The 22,635-nt window shown below is 37.7% G+C and overlaps 1 protein-coding gene across 1 annotated transcript in view; it reads left to right on the top strand.

The window, feature by feature from the left end:
- ADAMTS12 (ADAM metallopeptidase with thrombospondin type 1 motif 12) overlaps positions 1-22,635 on the top strand; it is a 561,778-nt gene that overhangs the window by 499,199 nt on the left and 39,944 nt on the right. The window contains exons 17-18 of the mRNA XM_044681474.1: positions 832-958; positions 8,329-8,539. Of these exons, the coding sequence (XP_044537409.1) occupies positions 832-958; positions 8,329-8,539 (338 nt within the window). The remainder of the gene's footprint in view (positions 1-831; positions 959-8,328; positions 8,540-22,635) is intronic.

Here is a 22,635-nt window from a genome sequence, read left to right on the forward strand (position 1 = left end):
GAAGGGATGAAGGAAGGAAGGGAGGGAAGGAGGAAGGGAGGGATGAAGGAAGGAAGGGAAGGAGGGAGGAAGGAAGGAAGGGAGAAAGGAAGGAAGGGAGGGAGGGAGGGAGAAAAAAGCTGTTTTCAGGGAGCTTGTATTCTGTTGGTGTAGGGAAGTATATATAACAATGTGTACATAGATAAGTAAATTCTTGGTAGTTTGAGGAAGGAGAGAAGACTAACAACTTGAGGTGGGGAGACACATTAATTTCTTGATAAAACTTAGGAACTAAATTTTATTCCTAATGGTACCTAAAATAAGATTTTTACTTGCTTAATTTGTCAAAAGCAGTGATTCCCAAAGTGGGCACCACAGCCCCCTGGTAAGTGCTGCAGCAATCAAGGGAGGCAGTGATAGCCGCAGGTGCATTTATCTTTCCTATTAATTGCTATTAAAATTTTTAAAAAATTAATTTTCAGGGGACTAAGTAATATTTTTTGGAAAGGGAGCGGTAGGCCAAAAAAGTTTGGGAACCACTGATATCCAAGTTCCATTTTTTGGAAGCATAATCAGCTATGCATTTATACAGCTAATTTAGCTGAGACCGACTAGTTATCTTCCAGAAGACCCACTCAGCACTTTGGCTTCATCATCAGGGTTATAAATTTAAAGGCTTACATTCCCTTGTGATCTGAGGACAAGTACATGTCCATCAAATGAGAAAGTTTTCTTTTCAGCTATAAGCATGGCAGCCTGCTATTTCCATATTTGTGTATTAGACATTAAACAGAAATGCTTGGAAATCAATGTAGTCTTCAATATATGTGAATCATTCTGCCTGATTCTTAGGTATTCGCCGCCAGACTGCCCACTGTATGAAGAAGGGGAGAGGCATGGTCAGAATGACATTCTGTGACCCTGAAACCCAGCCCAATGGGAGACAGAAGAAATGCTATGAAAGGAATTGTCCACCCAGGTAACACTGATTCGAGCTAAGATGTGATTTGTTTCTGTTCAGGGTTGTGTCTCAGATCACAAGAACCTATTGTCCAGGAAGCAATGCACAGTAGGAATTAGGGGTTTCCATGGTTATAGTATCAGTTCCTACAACAATATATAATTGAATACAGTGTCTTCCTGGGGAACTGAAAATGTTTACAGAATAGAATATGGCTGTGGTCTGGGTTTAATTATTTGATAAATATGAATCACAAAGTAATGTAGTGAGTAGATTTCTGGAAAGCTACTTAGAAGAAGAATTTGAGTCTTCTAGGCTACTTTAGGTATTATTTTCTTTATGAGGATTACCCTGATTCCTTTGGCTGAAGTTGATGTCTTTCCCTCCTTTAATTTTCTGAGAGAATTTTATATGAAAGTCCTTAGTACATCCTTGGGATCATACAATGTGAAGCTCAATGCCATTTTAGATCTCATTTAGTGAGTCCAAACCTTCATTGTATAAATGAGGAGACAGAATTCTAGTGAAATTAAATAACTTACTCCAAGTTACAGACAGTCGAAAATTTGATATTTTAAAGCTCAGTCATATAACCTGTCTTGTAAGGGATTTCAAAGGCTGTCTGGTCCAATCTGTATGTGACCGTGCATCACCTATGACAGGTAGACACCTAGCATTAGCTAGCCTCCAGCCCAAGGCAGCCCATTCCTCTTTGGGATAGCACTCATTGCTAAGCATCTTCTCCCCTACATCAAGCTTAAATCTGCCTCTCTACATTTTCTACTCATTGCTCCTAGCTCTGCCTGCTGGGATAGAATAAATCTAATCCATCTTACAGATAAAAGTCCTTCAAATGCTTGAATATGGCTTGCATGTGCCCCATAAACCTTATCTTCTCCAGGCCACAAATCCTGAGCAGTTTCAATCAGTCTTTTTATTGCATGGTTGCTCTTCCTCCCCTCAATCCTGGTTACCCTTTTCTGGGCATTTTCCACCTTCTCTTTAGAACTGAACACAGTACTCAGGATATGGTCTTGAAAAGGCAGAGTGCAACAGAAGCACTGTCTTTATGCAGCCTTCATAAAGCCTAGATTTAGGCAGCAACATCTTCAAAAATTAAAATTTGCTGAACTCCTCTTTTATACAAAGCACTGTGTTAAAAGCCGAAGACATAAAGAAATGGGAGACAGTCTGAAATTCTCAAGAACTTACAAGATAGAACATGTATATGAAAAGACAATAACAAGGAAAAAAGCACACTCTCAGGCTTTTGGTGACTCCCTTATCATAGACAATCTTGGATCTGACTTTTAATAAGTAGTCAATCTGTTCTATATGATTGGTGCCTGAGAACTGAGCATCACTTTTTTTCCCCAAGGCTTTAATTTTTTTTAAATAAAAAAAATTTAAAGCTTTCTTTTTTCCTCTGAACTTAACAGCAATCAATAAACACAAACATTTAGTGAGAAAGAAGGCTGAATAAGAAATTGTGAACATCTCTAATGGACAATTTATTTTTTTGAGAAGAGCAATCCAAAAATGGGATGGGCTGCATTGGGAGGTAGTGGATCCCCTGTGTCTTCTAAGTTGAAAGTCTCTCTTCTTTTCACTATGTAGGAACACAGTCCTAGAGTTTAAAGGGACCTTAAAGGTCATATAATCTGACCCCTTAGTTCTTACAGATGAGCAATTTAGGCCCAGAGATGGTAAGGAAGTTGCTTAGGGTCCTTCAGCTAGTAAGTGTCTGAGGCAAAATTTGAAACCAAGTTTTACTGAGTTTAGATCCTATACTCAACAAACTTCCACATCAGTGAATCAGAATATAAGCTGATGAACTCAGGGATCTTGGGTGTACCTTGTTCCTTTTACATGCTCTTCTGGATCCCTACTGCCAAAGCATCTTGGAGACAAGGAAATTAAATCTTTTCCCAAGGAACTGTGCTCTCCAATTAAGCTTTATAGGTGCTCCTTTTTGAATGAGATAAGCCTTTTGAAATGGAACTCTTTTTCTGCCCCTTATGAGGAGAAAGGATGTTTTGATAATTAGAATGAAAAAGCTTATAGGTCCTAATGGGAAATAGGCTCCCTGACAACCCATTTCTACCTCCGAACAATACCAGAACACCTGGGGTTTTTTGTTTGTTTGTTTTTTCTTGGCTAATAGATAATCATGCTTATAGCTATATACTAGGCTAAGAAAGGTTAAGTAACTAAAAGAGTTCATAAATGTCTAAGGCAGCATTTGAATGTAGAGCTTCTTGACTCTGAAGCTAGAACTCTCAAAAAAAAAGCCCAATCCTCCACATATTAGTCATTTTTGTTGTTGTATGACAAGCATATTTTCCTGCTGATCCTATCTCTAAAATATCCTGATCTTCAAAAAATGAGTACGGAGGTTGGGGGGAAGGCATTGAAGGACAAGATTATTAAGTGACTTGACAAGTCCTAAATTTCTGTGACCTCTCTCTTTCCAGTTTTTTCTTAGGACTAATTACTTTTCCTTTCATCATATTCTCCACTTTCTGAATGCTTGTGTACCACTAAGGTTAGTCAAGAATACATACCTCACTTAGCTACTCTCAGCAATGTAATGATTCAGGATACCTCTGAAGGACTTATGACGAAGAAGAGCAGACTGAGAGGAATTGTGTTTTAGGCATACAGCGTGTTCTCAGTCTGGAAGAAGTGTAATGAATAAGTGGGTCAACAGATGGCCTTAAGCTGGTAACCAGCCTAGCAGGAGGGTAGTGCTGGTTGTTAGGATGGAGTGAGCAACTCGGTTGGGCTTGTAACTTGTTGATGGAAGTACAAGGATCCAAACCCTGGGAACTGAGTGTCCAGTGAAACCTCACTGCTAGCCACCAGCCTCCTATTGCTTAATGGCAGACTGGCAGAAAGTGGATGGAGAGCTTCCAGCCCCTCAGCAATGGGGCTTGTTCCAGCCCTAACTACTCAGAATCCCTGCCTGTTGCCTGTCCTCCTAGCATTTAATGGTAGGGAAATAACCACAGGATTCACTGGTTAAGGCTAGGGGGGTTATTGGTAACTGGGGAAGGAACAAGGCAATGGTAAGAGGGCTTGGAAATACTCAAATCTATTGTTAAGGATTATCTGGCTAAAGCTGGTAGAGGTTCTTGGAAGGTCTAGGCTGACGGAGGGCAGAGTGAAACGGTCTCTGGTTAGGAAACTGAGTTGATCTATTGGCTAATCTTGTAGATCATGATAAATAACAATAATGTAGAGCTCTAGAAGATTTGGTCCTAAATCCTAGTTTCCCACATTCTCACTCCCACCACCCTCTTCCAATCCCACCACCCTTTTCTCCCACCTCCCAAGCCCAGGGAAAGGGGTAGAAGAGTGGTCAAGATGAAGTCAGGTCAGGGAAGAACCCAGCTCTGGGTTTCCAGGGCTTTTTATACTCTCAGTTCAACTGCCAGTTGGTATCTACCCAGTGACTCATGCCCTCTTCCACATTCCATCCAGGGCAACTGACAGGTTTGCCCTAAGCCAATATGGCAATGCTAAAATCCTATATTACAGAAGCCACATACAATCTGTATACGAAAAGCCCTGTTTTGATTTCTGGATCTCTGTTGGACTTTAAATAAACATTGTACTTACATTTTGTTGTGTAAGATGGAAGAAAATTGCATTAACTAAGCCTCTGGGATCAGGGGGGAAAAGAGAGACTTGGGAAAAGGTAATAGTTCAATTAGGATGAAACATTGTAAGTGAAAGTGAATTATGGAAAGTTATTTGAAGCCAGATTGCTGTAGGTCTTAAATGTCAGGCTAAGAAAGGTTTCTGGGATTTTTCCCAAGGGCAGTAGGGATCTACTGATAAATTTTGATGGAGAGTGATACGGCCAATGAACTTAAATGAAGATAACTATAGCAGCTGTGTGAAAGATGGATTGGAGAAGGGAGAGCTACTTTTGGAAGCAGAGAAATCAGTTCAGAATTGTTTGCCATGTTCTAAGAGATATATGATAAGGAAAGGAAATAGTTTGGTGGCTGGGTGAGTGTAAAGATAGGGGACAAGTCAGGGCAGCTGTATAAAAGATCTTCATCTTTAGAATACCAGGAAGAGAGAGTCAACAGTTCTGAATGATCTACAGTCAAGGAGGACTGAGAAAAGACTCAAGACTGAGAAAAAGATTTAAGAACAATTATGCCTCTCATGTAATATTCTCCCCAAGAAACTCAGAGGACTTTGCCTGTACTTCTTCATAATTTTTCCTGAAATAGAGGCAGTGGGAAGTAAAGTGGAAGGCAGAAGGAATGAGATGGATAATGGCAGGCAGCAAGTGACAGGAAAGCCACTCCTTTTCTCCTTATCCCTGTCGGAAAGATCCCATGGTGCAAAGAAAGGGGATTCTTTTTCATCTTTAAGTTAGTGACAAGCATATGCAAAGTGTCCATCAAAGTGTAGAGGAAATACCAAGAAGGGAAAATAAGAAAGTCCATTATCGCTTCTTAGGGACACAGCTGAAAGCCCAGTAAAGAGCAATTAGATAAGTCAGGCGTTCAGTCAGCTTAGATTAAGGAGAACCCAGAATGACATTTCCTATATTCAGCAGAGCGTTTGGTTGATCTCCTGGGAAAATGCCAAAGGTAGAACAAAGTAATTAAATTAGTAGAGGAGTTATTAGTTTGGATTCACATCATACAGTTCCAAATATTAATTATTTTTCAATGTATGGCACCCAGAATTTCTAGTAATGAAAGCAAGTGATCTCATTTGCTGAGAAATTTTAACCCCCACCCCAAAATCAAAACTTCTTCAAAAGGCCTTGGTTTAAAAAATGACTACATTTTTGTAGGTATTGCTTGTTTTTCCCTGCAAATTTTTACCAAGGTCTTAAATTGTAGTGAAATAATAAAATGTCTCAGCAAATAATAACAATAATAATAAGCATTTATATTGTACTTTAAGATGTATGAAGCACTTTGTTTATGTTATCTCAGTTGACCTGCACAACAATTCCATAAAGTAAATGAAACACCCATTTTACAAATAAGGAAACTGAGGCCAAACACTGTCATGAAACTTGCCCAGAGTTGCACAGCTAATGTAAGTATCCAAGGCAGGATTTGAACTCTGTCTATAAGCAAGACTCTTAACCTCCCTAGGTCTCAGTTTCCTCATATATAACATGAAATGGTTAGACTAGATAGCCTCTGAGTTACCTTCCACCTTAAATCAATTAGATACTTTGATTAAATGCCCAATATAAGCCAGGCACTATTGCTAAGTGCTAGGGATACATAAAGAGCCAAATGATAGTCCCTGCCCTCAAGAAGCTTGCAAGCTAATGAGGGATGCAACATGTAAAGGATTTAATACAAAGAAAACTATATTCATGATAGATAAAAAATAATAAACAAGAAAGAAAGTACTAGAATTAAGAAGGGAAGGGGAAGGCTTCCAGTAGAAGGTAGAATTTTAATTGGGACATAAAGAAAGCCAGGAAAACCAGTAGTCTGAACAGAAGAGGGAAAGCTTTCCAGGGATGGGAGACAGCCAGAGAATCTGTAGATTGCTAGAATTTCAGTCATTTTCAATTTTCAATTGATACAAGTAGTCTCTAAGTCTCTTCTAGCTTTCTATCTATAACCCTATGATTTTCATCCTGCCCATATCTCAGTAGAGGTACCAGTGTGCAGGTCTAGGGGCAATAGACAGAATTTAGAGAAAAGGGAAGGCAGTCAGCATGCATAATGAATGAGATCTTGGATAATAAAGAATTAACTATTCTCATTGATGGTATTATGATCAAGTAGGAAAAACAAACATTGAACTGAGGATAAGACAGCTAGGTAGTACAATAGCTAGAACACTGAACTTCTTCCATAAGATAAGCAATCTAATATAATTTTTACATGTGTAATCATATAAAACATTTTCCATGTTAGTCATTTTGTGCTAAAGATCTCAAAAAAAAAAAGAAAAAACAGAAAGTGAAATATAGTATGTTTTGGTCTGCATTCAGATTTATCATCACGAATCTTTGGGATTGTCTTCGATCACTGTATTGCTGATAATAGCTAGGTCATTCACAGGTGTTCATGTTACAATATTGATGTTGCATACAACGTTCTTCCGGTTATTCTCATTTCACTTTGCATCACTTCATGTGAGTCTTTCCAGGTTTTGCTAAAATCATCCTACTCCTCATTTCTTACAGAACGATAGTATTCATCACATTCTTATATCAATATTTGTTTAGGCATTCCCCAATTGATAGACATCCCCTCAATTTCCAATTCCTTGCCAACACAAAAAGAGCTGCTATAAATATTTTGTACAAATAGGTCCTTCCCCACCTTTTTAAAAATCTCTTTGGAATACAGACCTAATAGTGGTATTGTAGAATCCAAGGGTAAGCTATATATTTTAAAACCCTTTGGGCATGTTTCCTAAGTGGTTCTCCAGAATGGTTGGATCAGATCACAACTTCACCAACAGTGCATTAGCTTTTATTCTTCTTAACTCTCCGTAGTCTGATTTCTGAAATTATTCTTTCCAAAGCAATTTCATACAATTAAATCTAATGCCTTTCTTCATTTACCCTTCTTTGACACATTGCCCTTGATACTCTCTTCTCCCAAGGATATCATGACACTACTATCTCCTGGTTCTTCTCCTACCTATCTGCCTGTAACCTCCCAGGCTTCTTTGATAGCTTCCTACTCTTAAACATTACATCTCTATTAATGCAACTGAAGACCTACTTGCCATTTTGCCCATGACTTGCAACCAGCAGTGAGTTGATAGTATGCTAAAACCCTCAGATCTTTTTCACATGAACTAATAATTGGCATACCTGCCCCATCTTATAAAGTTGATTTTTTAACCAAATGTAACTTTAAATTTATCTCTATTTTTTAATGCTAATAGATTGAATCAACTTTTCTAACCTATCAAGATATTTTTCAGTCCCAAATCAATTATCCACTACATATTTATGGCTCCAGGTTTGGGTGCAAATTTTATAAGTATAGCTTATCTTCTTTTCTCTAGTCATTATAGCAGGATAGGACCAACAGCAAATTCCTAGTGGATTCCACTGATGACCTTCTTGCCATTTTATAGCAGACCATTAATGCCTATGTCTTGTTCATATCACTCCATCTTTCTCAAAAGAATAGAATAAGAAAAATCCAAATATTTGAAAATTTTTATAGTTGTATTTCAAATTTATTTTAAATATATGGAACTGGATGTATACTGTATTTCTGGGGGGTTTTGTGATCTATCTGTTAATTCATTTTCTAAGTCCTCCCTGAACTTTATTTTTAAATTTTTTTTCCCAGATTACATGTTGATACAATTTTAAATATTCATTTTCTGACCTTTTATTTTAATTGCCATGAATTTTCTTGTAGATGGTGGGCAGGAGAATGGCAAGCCTGTTCAGCAACCTGTGGTCCTCTAGGAGAGAAGAAAAGAACAGTGCTGTGTATCCAGACAATGGGCTCTGATGAGCAGGCCCTCCCTGCTAAAGACTGCCATCACCTGCTTAAGCCAAAGGCTCTCATTTCCTGCAATAGAGATGTCTTATGTCCTTCTGACTGGACAGTGAGCAACTGGAGTGAGGTAAGATTGGCCATGTGACGACAAATGTGACTTCTGAGGATTTTTCCAAGAAGTCTAAGTGGTCCTCCTCTACAACCAAGCCTCAGATGATCAATATTCAAAAATATTAGGCAGTAGTATGTGCCCTTATTCCCCTTCTCTCTCTTTTCTCATCCATGTCATCTTACTACATATTCTTAAGCTCAATTTATTTTCAACTAATAAAGCTTAATACTTCCCAATGGTATTTATATATTAATGACAGACTCTTAAAAATTGAGAATTTTTTGAAATTCAAATAAATAAAACTATAATAGTATAACGAGAGGGAACAAAAGTATTCCTTGGTTGTAGGAAACCTAACATCCTATTCAATTATCTATTTAAATCAGTTTCTTCTACTGCTTTCATACTGGGGTCATACCACTCTGACCAAGCTTTTAGTAATACAAAGGAACCAGGACAATGCAGCATAAAGACAGAATGTATCTTGTTTTTGGTTTGTTTGGGGTTTTTTTGGATTATCAATCTATTTGTAGGATTAATTTTCTGAAAGAAGTAATTCAGATAAAATCAGATATGAATTTGTCTTTAGTGATGCTATGAAAAATTTGCAGAGTTTCTTCTAACTTCTAGACTGGCATCATGAGACATCCCAAGGTGAATGAGAAGAAAGTGGAGTTTTATTTGTCACCATCAGAGTCAGTGGCCATTATCGTCTCCAGTTCCGTTGCTGGGCATGCATGCTGTGTCTGCTGCCAACTTAGCAACAATGACTAGAAGTGATGTGGTGAAATTGTTTGAAGAAGCAGACCATATTATATGTATTCAAATGAGACTTCCCACTGGTAGTTATTTTCTTAGCAGTCCATATATGTTTCTTCCAATGATGCTCCTCCTGCTTAGTGCTTCAGGAAATCACACTTAGCAAGTTAATTGGAAATATCCGTCAAGCACATAATATTAATATGACTCAGAGTTTGAGAAGTACTTTTGTCACAACAGCACTGCGAACTATGTAGTGCAAATATTATCCCTGTTTTACACATAATCTAAAGAGTTGCATTGGGCTATATTGGGAAAAATATTTTTTAAAACATTAGTTATTCTGCTTGGCCCCAGCAAGCATAATTAGTAACAGTAAACTGAAATTACAGAATGGCAAATTTAGACTTGATATTGGGGGGGACTTGCTAATAATTAGACATATTAAAAAGTGAAATGGATAATCCTGCCACTGGAAGTCTTCAAGCTAGATGGCTACTTGGTCAGTAGTTTGAAGAAGGAATTTCTCTTGGGTGAGACAGCTTTTGAGGCATCCTCCAACTTTTCTGTCATTCTCTGACTTGCCCAAGATTATCTCCTCAGGAGCCAACAGGCTCTTCTAGTGAGCCAAGCGTACTGCCTGTAATCCCACTTATAATCTTTCTCAGGCTGTAGCCTCCACATTCTCAAAATCCATTTTGCCTTTGGTTATGTATTCTCTTGCTCAATATCCTTAAACTCTGTAACCCCAGGATACTGGTTCATCTAATCGCTATCAATCGTCTTGCAGTCCAGCGTATGTGTCAGGGAGATAAGCCCTTCAGCTAATACAGAGGCTCTGAGTGGCATGTCCCAATATTTTGTTGCTGGGCCAGAGCATCTTGTCTGTAGTCACTGGGAAGGTCTGAACATGAAGACTGACCAGGCTGGCACACTTTCCCTGCTGACCCAGAGGGCTGCAAATAACCATGTTGTCAAACTAAGGCCAAGTGGGGTATGGCAACTAGTCCATTAATTTTGTTTATCCAAACCGTGCCAAGGCTGCCTGTAAGGCAGTTAATCATGCCTGTCATGCAGAGTTCACTAATTGCCAGAGTCACTACTGTTTTTTTTAAAAGGAATCTATTTGTAGATTCTATTGTTGATTCTTCATAATATAATTGTATACAAGATGTACATAATGGATCTCTTTAGCTGATTAAAAAAGTCTGGAATGTAGCCTAACACATGGGGGTATCTAGGTACTTCTTCATATAGGTTTGCTACTCTGGACTGTTGTTAGAGGGAGACCTGCACCTGTCATTTGACTTACATCTCACATAGTTGAACATAAATAATGCTGAATTAATTTGTTAAGTAATGTTCCTACATTCTTTTTTAACCTATTTGACTTTCAAGCAAATCAACATAAAGATTTGGAATGGAATATACACATATGGACACAGACTTCCCATTTCCCCTCTGCCATTCTCTTAGTCAATTATTGTAGAATGGCAAATAATAGATAATTTGTCAGGGGCAGAACTTGAATGTGGTGTTTCCTGACTAAAGCCACACATGCACAGCCCCTCACTATATTAGTGGGGAAAGTTTCCACATTGGGAATTGCCTTTATCAAAGAAAGCATGAATCTTGACCAGCACCATCTCTCTACCCATCAAGTTGTACCACTATTCCCATCTGCTGTTCTATGTAGATAAAATAATAATGTGTATAATGTAATAATCTCATATTTGTTACCACATATATAGTATAAGGAACCTGTGAGGGACAAACAAGATTTTCAATTATTTCCCAAGAACCAATTGAGTGATTGCCATTACTGCTGCCATTTTTTACTATCTCAGCTCCAGATGAGCTTGTGGCACTCTACTCAGTCTGTGTCCCTGCAAGGCTTAGCAGTCTTACCAGGATTTTCATATTTTAATGAACATTGGCCAATTCAATTCAATTTCAATTCATTAAACATTTACTAAGTACCTACTAGAGTCAGGAAGACTTGAGTTCAAATTTAACCATAGATACTTGCTATTTGTGTGACATTGGACAAGTCACTTAACCCTGTTTACTTCAGTTTCCTCATCTGTAAAATGAATCAGAGAAGTAAATGACAGAATCTTTACTAAGAAAATCCCAAATGAGATCATGAAGAGTCAGATACAAGTAAAGCAACTCAACAACAATACTTATGTGCCAGGTACTGTGTTAAGCACTGGAAATATAAATAAGAAAAAGAAAGAACATAATATAATGGGAGAAGACAGAATGCAGAAGGACCTAGAAATGGAGGAGAGGAGAAAGAGCATGAAGTACTAGGGGATAGGGGCAGGATGTACAGGAAGGGAAAGTTATCTTGTTCCTATTGAGTTCAAATCAATTAAAACTGCAGATACAAGTGGAGAGTGAATTGCAAAGTTTAGAGCCTACCCTTTCTAAAGGAAAGCTTTAAAAGCTATTAAATTTATTTTTCAAATTTGTTATTTATTTATTTTAACATTCTTTTTTATTGAGTTTCAAATTCTCTCTTCCTTCAGTCCCTCCCCCAGTTATTGAGAAAGCAAGCAATATATCTATTACATATGTGAAATCATACAAAACATATTCCATATTAGTCATATTGGGAAAAAGGAAGAAAAATAAAGGGGAAAATTATACTTCAACTTGTATTCTGAGTTCATTAGTTCTTTCTCTCTGGAGAAGGATAGCATTTTCCAGCCTGAGCCCTTTGGAATTGTCTAGGATTACTGTATTGTCACCATCAGGGAGGCAGACAGACCAGCCTCCTGTTGACTTCATTAAGGAGGGCATCACCAAGTCTCCTGTTCTGAGGCTACTTATAGATTGCTTATAAGAAAGGTAGGAAACATAAGCATTGGATGGTCTTTTTATTCTGATGATGGAAGGGAAACAGAGTAGAAAGACAGCATCTAGAATCAAAGGACTTGGGTTCAAATCCCATCTTTGATATTTATTACCCATTTGACCTTGGGCAAGTGATTTAGCCTCTCTGGTCTTCAGTTTCATTAGCTGTTACATTAGAAAAGTGGACTAAAAAGTCTTTCAAGTCTTTCCCAGCTTTAGAGCTCTGGTCTTTGTTCTCTTTAATCTCTACCTTGTATTTCATTTCTCTCTGAATATGTTGTGTTTACCCAAGAAACTTAAGCTCCTTGAAGTAGGGACTATTTGTATCTCCCCCATACCTAGCACAGATAGGCAGTTGTAATATTTAAAATTATAAGTCTGGTTGTAGCTCAATAATTAAATCAAAAGTAGTAGTAGTAGTAGTAGTAGTAGTAGTAGTAGTAGTAGTGGTGGTGGTGGTGGTGGTGGTGGTGGTGGTGGTGGTGGTGGTGGTGGTGGTGGTGGTGGTGGTAGTGGTAGTATATAGTAAAGAGAGGAAAGTAAAGAGTAGTAGTAGTAGTAGTTGTAGTAGTAGTAAAGAGAGGGAAAAGTAAGAGAGGTAGAGAGGTACTTAATCTTGCTAATCTGTAGCCGCTGTTATGGGCCTCTAGCTACACTCCACCAAGGGTCCACTCTTCTCCATGCCCACGCCAAAGACCCAGACTTGCTCCTAGTCTGAATTTATAAGCTTTTTTCTCTACCCGCTAACTCTCACATGTCACATCTCAGGAACCAGTAATAGTGTCTTAATTTGCCTGGGTTGCCCTGGGGGCAGTGCTTGTGGAATTGTTGTTTCCTGTTTCATTAGTTCATTGGTTCTTTAACTTCCTTTTTCTAAGGCTGGTCTATACCTGATTTTACTTAGTGGTATTTGACCTCCAGGGCCCTGAGAGATGACATCAAAAAAAAGTCACACTGGAGAGAGAGAAATTCACTTCCAACACAGTTAATATGTCTTTATTGAAATAAATAACAATAATAGGACTTAGAAAAAATACTAGGAACATTTATTGAAATAAATAACAATAATAGGACTTAGAAAAAATACTAGGAACATTTAAAAAAAAAGAAAATATTTTATGGATGCCTGTATCACAGTTATTTGGTGTTATAGAATACTCTCTAGAATGCTCTCTTGTTACAAAGAGTCAAAGCAAAACAAACCATGGTTTATAATATTCTATGATCATGGCTTCCATTTCTCTAGAGGAGAGATGTATAATGATGATGATGATGATGATGATGATGATGATGATGAAGATAATAGTGCATTAAAGTTAGCAAAGCATTTTACATATGTTATTTCACTTTATATTGTCATAACAACTCCGCAAGGTAGATTCCATTATTATCACCCCCATTTTATAGATGAGAAAACTGAGGTAGTCATCGATGAGGTTTAGCAACTTTCACAATAGCTTGTAAGGGTCTGAGACCAAATTCCATCTCAGGTCTTCTTAATTACAGGTTTCATATTCTGTCCAGTGGCACCTAATCTGACTAAACTCCGTTTTTCAAAGCTAAGTTTTGACTTCCTGACCATTTCACCTCCTTATGCTTTCTGCAAATAATTAATTTGCATTAATAATGTCCATGCATCAGGTGCCCTATAAATGCAAAGCACTCTTTCTGGTTTCTCAATAGTATATTCCAAGTATCAGGTGGCATTTTCTACTACTCCAGAAGAGGCCATGCAAATTTCATGCAAAGCACCCCTTGACTTGAAATCCTAAAACCTAGGCTGAAATCTCCCCTTTTATTAACTATATGCAGGTCACTTCTTTATGAGCCACAGTTTCCTCATTGGAAAAATGGGAATAATTATAATTTGGCTTGTTGTGAAGGAAGTTCTACATGCTGTTATATATTAATCTACACTATCATCGTTATTATTCACCTGAAATACTAGCACTTATAGTCCACTATAAGAAGGACCAGAGGACAGCCCAATCTATTGTAAAATGAGAAGGAAGTATCAATGATGACAAGTAATTGCTTTCAAATTAACTGACATTAGGGCAGAAGAAGTCAGGTGGGGAGATGACCAGTGCCGCTGGCTCTACCCAGGGATTGCCATCCTTGACAAAACTCCTGCTTTAGTTTCTCTCCCCAATCTTCTGGCCCTAGAATGGCTACAGCTAGTGCAGAGCCCTCAGACCTGGAGCCTGAGCAGCCCAAGAAAGAGTCCACTGGCATCTCTGGAGCTCTCAAGCAGATGCCCAGAGCATGATTTCAGATCATTCACCTTTAAAGGTGTGCTGCATGATAGGGTAACTGAACTGACTTAGACTCACAGGCTCACCCCCAGATGAATGGATCCCCTTAGGGGAAAGGGGAGACTCAGCCCTATCACAATTGCCCTTCCTTGCTGTCCACTCCCTCAAAGGGTCTTGATGTTGGTGTTCAGTCATTCATTTGCATCCAACTTTTTGTGACCCCATAGATCATAGCATTCTAGGCTCTCTTGTTCTTCACTATCCCTTGAAGTCTAAGTTCATGTTTGTTTCTTCCATGACACTATCTATCCACATCATTCTCTGCCATCCTGTTCTCCTTTTGCCTTCAATCTTGTCCACCACTGGAGCCTTTTCCAATGAAAAGGGCTCTTTTGATTTTGTGGCCAAATCATTGAAGCTTCAGCTCCAGAATATGACCTTCCAGTGAATATTCTGAATTAATTTCTTTGAGTATTGACTGATTTGAGCTCCTAGCTGACCAAGGGACTCTCAAAAGTCTTCACTAGTGCTACATTTTGAAAGTTTTGAGCTACAGAGCTCAGTTTTGCATACAGCCCAACAATCACCATCATACATTGCTACTGGAAAAGCCATAGCATTGCTAACAATAAAGCTAGTGGAGATGATGGAATTCCCACTGAGCTACTTAACATTCTAAAAGATGATTAAAGTGCTGTTAAAGCGCTGCACTCAATCCACCAACAAATTTTAAAAATTCAACAGTGGCTGTTGGATTGGAAAAGAGTAGTCTGTGCTTCCGTCGGAAAGAAAGGCAATAACAAAGAACGTTCCAATTATTGAACAATTGCATGCAAAATGTTTACAATGGGAAAGATTGTCCTATGTTATGATATACATAGCAGAGCTACACAGCCTACTTCTGTGGATACTTCCCTACTTTTGTTAAACCTACTTTACCCAAAGGCACGATAGTGCTATTATTGTTATTCACTCATTTGCAGTGGCATTGCAATTGTGTCTGACTCTGTGTATTCATTTGGGGTTTTCTTGGTAAAGATACTGGAATGATTTGCCATTTCCTTCTCCAACTCATGTTACAGATAAGGAGATTGAGGTAACCAGGGTTAAGTCACTTGACCAGGGTCACAGACTAAGTGGCCAGTTTTGAACTCAGGACATTGAATGTTCCTGCCTAAAAGCCCAGCCCTCTATCTATTATGCCACCTAGCTAACAGCAACATGCCTATGGTCTGATGGTACTAACAGCCTTTGCTCTTAAATATCCCAGCTAAATGCTGCCTACTGAGATAATTATATAATCAGAGGCATAGCAATTAAATTCTGAAGTCCTCCCCAAAACATTTTGTATTTATTTATTTTTATTTCTTATATGTATATATGTGGTGTAATCCCCTCCTCAGCAGAATGTAAGTTCCTTGAGGAAAGGGAATTTTTTAACCTTTTTTTTAAAGTAAAAGCTTTAACATTTTTCATTTTTACCTTGATCTTCACTGCTTGGTATTTAATAGATATAGACATGCAGAGAAGGTCAGCCAACCTGGTCCACTGCTTTTTGAGCCTATGATGGGCACTTAATAGATGCCCTTTTATGGAATTGAACCATAGAATTTAGAGATGAAGAAGGCTTAGATCTCAACCCCCTCATTTTACAGATGAGGAAACTGAGGCCCAAATAGGCTAATCAGCAACTTGTACAAAATCACATAAGTAATAAGTAAAAGGACTGAGATTTGAACCTAGACTCTCTGACTCCAAATCCTGTGTTCTCTCCACTGCACCAGACTTCTTTCCCATTTATACATCCATTAGAATAATTACTAGAATTGTTTTAATCCTTATAGGTTCTAGATCTATCATTCTGGGAACTCTGAATTTAATATACTCATCAAAGTGTAAAAACACAAAGAACTCCATGAAAGCTCTTAGATGTTGCCTGCTGACGCAAAATGTTCACATGGTCAGAGATACTTAGTCATAAATTCAAGCTTAGAATGAAAAAGACCATGAGGTCCATCATGTTCTTCTCTGTGATCCCTTCCAACTCTGAGCATCTGGGACTGAGGCCATTCTGATGCCCCACTTGGTAAAGGAATCCCCTGGAGGATCTAACATAACATTTTATTTTGCTTTCCTCTCTCCACAGACACCCATCCTCTAGGTCCTCCCCCTTCTCTTCCCCTGGAAAACACTTCTCTTGTCCCCTGGGGAGCCCTGTACTATTTTTAAAACCCTTATGTTTTGTCTTAGAATCAATACTAGGTATTGACTCCAAGGCAGAAGAAAGATAAAAGCTAGGCAAAGTGACTTGCCCAGGGTCAAACACCTAGGAAACATCTAAAGCCAGATTTAAAGCCAGGACCACCCTCTCCAGGCCTGGCTTTTTTCCACTGAGTCACTTACCTGCCCCAGCCCTATATGATTTTAAATAAATATATTTTCATACTCAATAACATTTTCTTCACCTCCTTGCATTAAGTGAGACATGTCTCAATCCATTTCATATATATATATATTGCCACTTCGCTGACCCAACTAATTCTACATTTAAAGTAATAGTAATACTTCTGCCTCCATAGTCCTATCAATGACTAACTTGTCCTTCCCTCAAACTTGTATCCCAATCTCTTTCTCCTCTAATAACTACTGTCCATAACTCATAATTACTGTCAGAGACCTGTTTCCACCTGCTACCTACACAAATACATTTTCATGCCTTCTCCTCTCCCCACTGATTTTTCTAACTGTGCTCACCACTTCCACTGTGCCCTTGGAGTGTCTATTCTGGTGTAAATAAACTCCTCTTCCATCCCTGGACCATTCTCTTTGCACTTTTTCTACTGCTTTGCATTAACTAGAACTTGACTAGTAAACTACAAAGTTATGCTTACTTTATCAGCTTCCTACCACATGGCAAACTTCCTGTTCATTTTTTATTGATTCTACTGTGTTCACCCAACATTTATCTTTAATTGTCTCCTCTCTCCTTGAATTCTCAACTCTACTCCTAACCCTTCTTTTGTAGCAGATAAAAGTATGGAAATTAATTTGTGCTCCATCTCATAACCTTCTATATATCTCAGAAGCTACAATTCCCCATTCTCTGCTCCTTCCCACAGGTTGCAGACAATGTGGCAACTTTTCTTTTAGCTGTTAACATTTCTTCCCTTGATTTCCTTCATATTTCTCTTTTTGTCTTGTTTCTCTCTCTATTTCTACTTTCCTACTGTATGCCTACATGCTTCCCATATCTTGAAATTCTCCCCCTTGATCCTGCTACAGCATTCAACTAATATTCATATAGCCTTATATCTTTCCTCACCTTCAGTGCCAAACTTCTATTTCTTACCAAAAACTCACCCACTCTAGATTTTTTTTCTTTCTGGCTATGCAACTGAAACAACTATCTCCAGAGTCACTATCATTGCCACCACATCCCCAAAGCCAGCAGTCCTTTCATCAGTCTTCTTTCTCCTGGTCTCAACAAGCCATTGTCATTGCTGACCACATCTCTCCCTTCTGGATATTCTTTCCTCCCTTTGCTTTTGTGACACCATTCTGTTTTAATTGTAACATCTATTTTATATTATAATTGTATGTATGCTGACTTCCCCTTTGAAATCATAAATCTATCTCTGATATAATAATGTAAGTTCCTCTGACTACATTTACCAAGACTGCTCTGACCTTCACTACTATCTCCCACTTTTCTTTCTGGAAAATCATTCCCCTTTCTGGAAAACATAAATCTTCTAATTTCCTCATCTAAATCCCTATCGATTATACCTTCCCACCCAATTCGTTTCAGAAATAAGGTCACCAGGCACCTCATGTGGGCAAGACACTTAAGTGCCTCTGAGCCTTGATTTTCCCCTGCTCTAAAATGAGGATGAATAGTAACTATTTTAGAATTCTGGTATGAAGATCAAATGAGATAACTGTTAATCACATTGTAAACCAGAGAGAATTGTATAAATGCCTGCATCTGTTATCATTATTTTTTATTTCAAATCCTAATAGTAGTCATAGCACATCTTGTGTGTGTATTATTATATGTGCTTTGTTTTGATGTTTTAATAAACTCAAGGTTGAGAAAAAGTGTAGTGGAGTATAGTAGACCCAAAATGACAGAGGAACAGGTGGTTGTGGGTGGGCACTGCCAACTAAGCAGTGAGATTTTGCCAAGAAATAGCTCATCCAAGAAGCACTAAATAACTTCCTTTGGATTGGAGACTTTGTGTACTTAATAATTACTCTTCATTTTATAGTCATACAAGCAGAAAAGTAATCATAAATGAAAACTATCTCAATTGTGGATTAAGATTCCTTTTCCCAGAAGCCTTTCCTTCACTGTAATTTTGCCTGATTGCTAAGACTCGTGAGGTTCCAATAGGTGACTGAATCACAGATTGAAACAAAATGAGTAAGGAAACTTGCCTTCACTAATCATTTTCCCCCAAGGAGATGGCTGAAAAATGTAAAGTGAGAAAACAGATGAAATTGAGCTCAAATGAAAATATGTGGGCTCATTGGTCAGGAGACTTCATTTTCCTTTTAATTCTCCACCATGGTGGCAACAAGCTTTCAACTCAATTTATTTCATACTTCATTTCTTTATTACCTACTATGTTCAAGGCATTGGACTAGGTACTTATGCAAAAGTGAGCAAGAAACAACACAGTCCCTCTCCTCAAGGTGCTAAGAGTCTAGACCAAGGGTTCTTAATCTGTGGTCTTGGCTTTTGTATTTTTAATATCTTAATAACTATTTTATTAGTTCCATAGTTTCCTGTGTTATCCTATGTACTTTATTTTATTTATTTAAAAGTATTATTCTGAGAAAGACCCCATAGATTTCATCAGACTGACAATGGATCCCATGGCATATGAGTTAAGAATTCCTGGTCTAGATGAATAACGCAGGTACCCAAAACTATGAAAAACAACATAGAATGTGAAGCATGTCATGAGAGAGAGACATAGAGTGACAGAAAAGGAACAAGTATTCATAGGATCATAGAACTTAAAATGAAAAGGACCATAGAGGCCATCTAATCCAACACCCATATTTTCTAGATGTAGAAACTGAGACCCATGGTAGTTGTGACTAGCTCAAGGTCACACAGGTGGGAACAGCTGGGTTTGTTGCACCAAGGTCCAAAAACAGCTTTCATTCTTTCCACTACAATAACCTGCCTTCTGGAAACTCTGGTTGAAAGTGTTTAGGGAAGACTTCAAAGAGGAGATAGTATTTGGATTGTGAGAACTATGGCAAAAAAAATAGGAAAATCAGGAGGAGAAATTGATTTCAAAGTGGGCAACTGGCTTAGCTTAGAATACCATGTTGCCAGCAAGACATCTATGTGAATGATGTTGGTGAGAATAGAAATATGGGGGGAACAGATGTGAGACATTTTTAAAGTAGGCATTATTGGCTGTGGCAGCAGATTAGATGATGGGAATGAAAATATAGAGAATTCAAAATGAACACATGACTTCAAGTTTGTATAGTCAAGGGAATGAGCTCTCTCCTCATTATAAAATTTTGAAATTGTCATTAACAGAAATCACAAGATCAGTAGGACGAATATATTTTAGAGGAGAGGAGAGAGAGAAGTGTTGTTTGGAGTAGGATGAGTGTGAGGTACTAACAGTCCATCCACATGAAAATTTCCAGAAAAACATTGAGAATACAGAGTTGGAATTCTAAAGAGAGATCAGGCTAGATTTCAAAGTATTCCCATAGATTAGAGAATTATTGGGTTATAGAAGTAAATAAAAGTAGAAAGTATAAATGAATGAGTGAGAAACTGATTGTCTAATATTCAAGAGGAAATTTTTTTAAAAGCCATTATAGTTGTGTGATCCTGGGCAAGTTATTTAATCCCCATTGTCTTGCCCTTACTGATTATCTGCCTTGGAACGAATACACAGTATTGATTCTATGATGGGAAGTAAGAGGGGGGAAAAGGTCATTCGATTGATATTAAGAATGTTATTAAGAACTTTCAAGAACAGTTACCATTGATGGTGGGCATTGAACCAGTACTTACCAGATGTTAAAAGTGTAAGGAGTAACTGAATGGAGAAGAAATAGAGTTAGAAATCAAAGGCTACTTTATTATTATTACTACCACCAAAATCTTTTAAAAAGTAGCCTTTGATTTCTAACTCTACTTCTTCTCCATTCAGTTACTCCTTACACAATCTTCCCTTGACCCCATTATGTCTTTGAGCTACCATTCTTTCTTGCTCCTCTTACCAATAAGGAGGCACAGTTGATAGAGTGTTGGACCTGAAGTACAGAAGACCTAAATTCAAATCCAACCTCAGAAACCTACTAGTCATGTGACCTTGGGCAAGTTATTTAACTTCTTTTTGCTTCAGTTTCCTCATCTGTAAAATGGGGATAAATAAAATCCCAGGTTTGTTGTGAGGATCAAATGAGATAATATTTGTAAAGTTCTTAGCCCAGTGCTTGGGATATAGTACTCGTACATGTTGTTGTTGTTATTATTATTATTATTATTATTATTTTACTTAACCATCTTGTGATTCAGTTTCTTCACCTGGAAAATAGGAATAAAAATATTTGCTATATATATCTCAAGGGATTATAGTAGGAATTGAATGGGAAAGTGAAATGTGAAGCACTTTGAAAGGTATAAAGCTTTATACAAATGCAATCTATTATTAATTATGACTATTATAATCATACTAAAACTCCGCTCTTGGAGATGTATACAACTAATTAAGTAGATCTGATTCACATATGTTAAATGTCTCAAGAAAAAATGAAAGTTACATATAAGTAGCAAATTGTGTGGTACAGCACAAATGGAATTCAGAGAAAGGAAATGTCAAAAATGAAACTTTTGAAATGGAGAGGGGAATGATGTTTCTAAACACCTGAATTTCTGAAGTCCTAAATGGCCTGTACAATTGTTATGTATATCTATTGCTTATTCAGTTAAGCCCCTTCCCTTAAGGAGTTCCTGCATTTGCTTCAACTAACCCTTTAGGCCAGTTGTTCCCAAACTTTTTTGGCCTACCACCCCCTTTCCAGAAAAAATATTACTTAGCCCCCTGGAAATTAATTTTTTAAAAATTTTAATAGCAATTAATAGGAAAGATAAATGCACCTGTGGCCATCACCACTCCTCTGGATCACTGCAGCACCCACCAGGGGGCAGTAGTGCACACTTTGGGAATCACTGATTTAGGCATATATACCTGAAAGGTAGGATTTACTTTAACTATTTCCATAGAAAAAAGAAAGAAGTAATAGCGATGTACTAGAATGCCTCAAAACTATGCCACCTTGTCTCATAACCTAAGAAACTCTGTTTTGTTTATTTAAGGTTATTTGTACTCTTTTTAATACTCTTTAAGAATATTCTCTCCATGGTACCTTGTTGTTTTCTGTATTTTCCAATACCAGGGTTTGTTTACATTGCAATATGAAGAGCTTAGCTCTCCCTGTAGAATGGCAGAAAAACTTTACCTATAAAAGTATTGTCAAAAGAAAAAATGGATTCTTTTAAGTTTGTGTGTTTTTTTGTTTGTTTTTTAAACCAGGCTAAGTACTATATATCTTGAATGATCAGTTGCAGTCCTCCACAAAAGCAAAAAGATATCCATCCCTTAATCAACAAGAATTTATTAAACATCTACTATGTGCCAGGTATTGTGCTAGGCACTGGGCTAGAGATGAACTATTGAGGTGATTTTTCACTGTATCTCTCAGGTTTGTGGATATATGGCTGTGATTTCAAAAGATTAATATACTATGCTATGAGCTAATATCATTATTTGTTAACTCAGGACCTCCATTTTTGGAACTCAGAGCAAAAGTACCCCCTTGCATCAATTTAGTTTGATATGTCTTGATTCACTTTTCCACACACTGTCAAATTTCTTCTTAGGAAAAAAAAAGTGATTCTTCTTCTCGCCTTTTTCCTACAGCTTTGATCATTTCCACATGCCATGTAATGGAGCTGTTATTTCTGCACAGGTTCTCTAGCTTGTTGATACTATGTTATCTCCCTAATTAGTGAATAAAGTTTTTTTCCTGGGAGATAAATGTGATTTCCCCATGTCACTGGGAAATTAAGGAGTAAGGGAACTGCTAAATACAACCATTTTCAACATTCCTCAGGACATGAGAGTTCTCCACAGCCCATAAAGACAATACTGGATTTTCCCACATTTGCTACACTGACCATGTCTCTATTCA

This window comes from Gracilinanus agilis, chromosome 1 (genome assembly GCF_016433145.1).
Source record: "Gracilinanus agilis isolate LMUSP501 chromosome 1, AgileGrace, whole genome shotgun sequence".
Classification (NCBI taxonomy): domain Eukaryota; kingdom Metazoa; phylum Chordata; class Mammalia; order Didelphimorphia; family Didelphidae; genus Gracilinanus; species Gracilinanus agilis.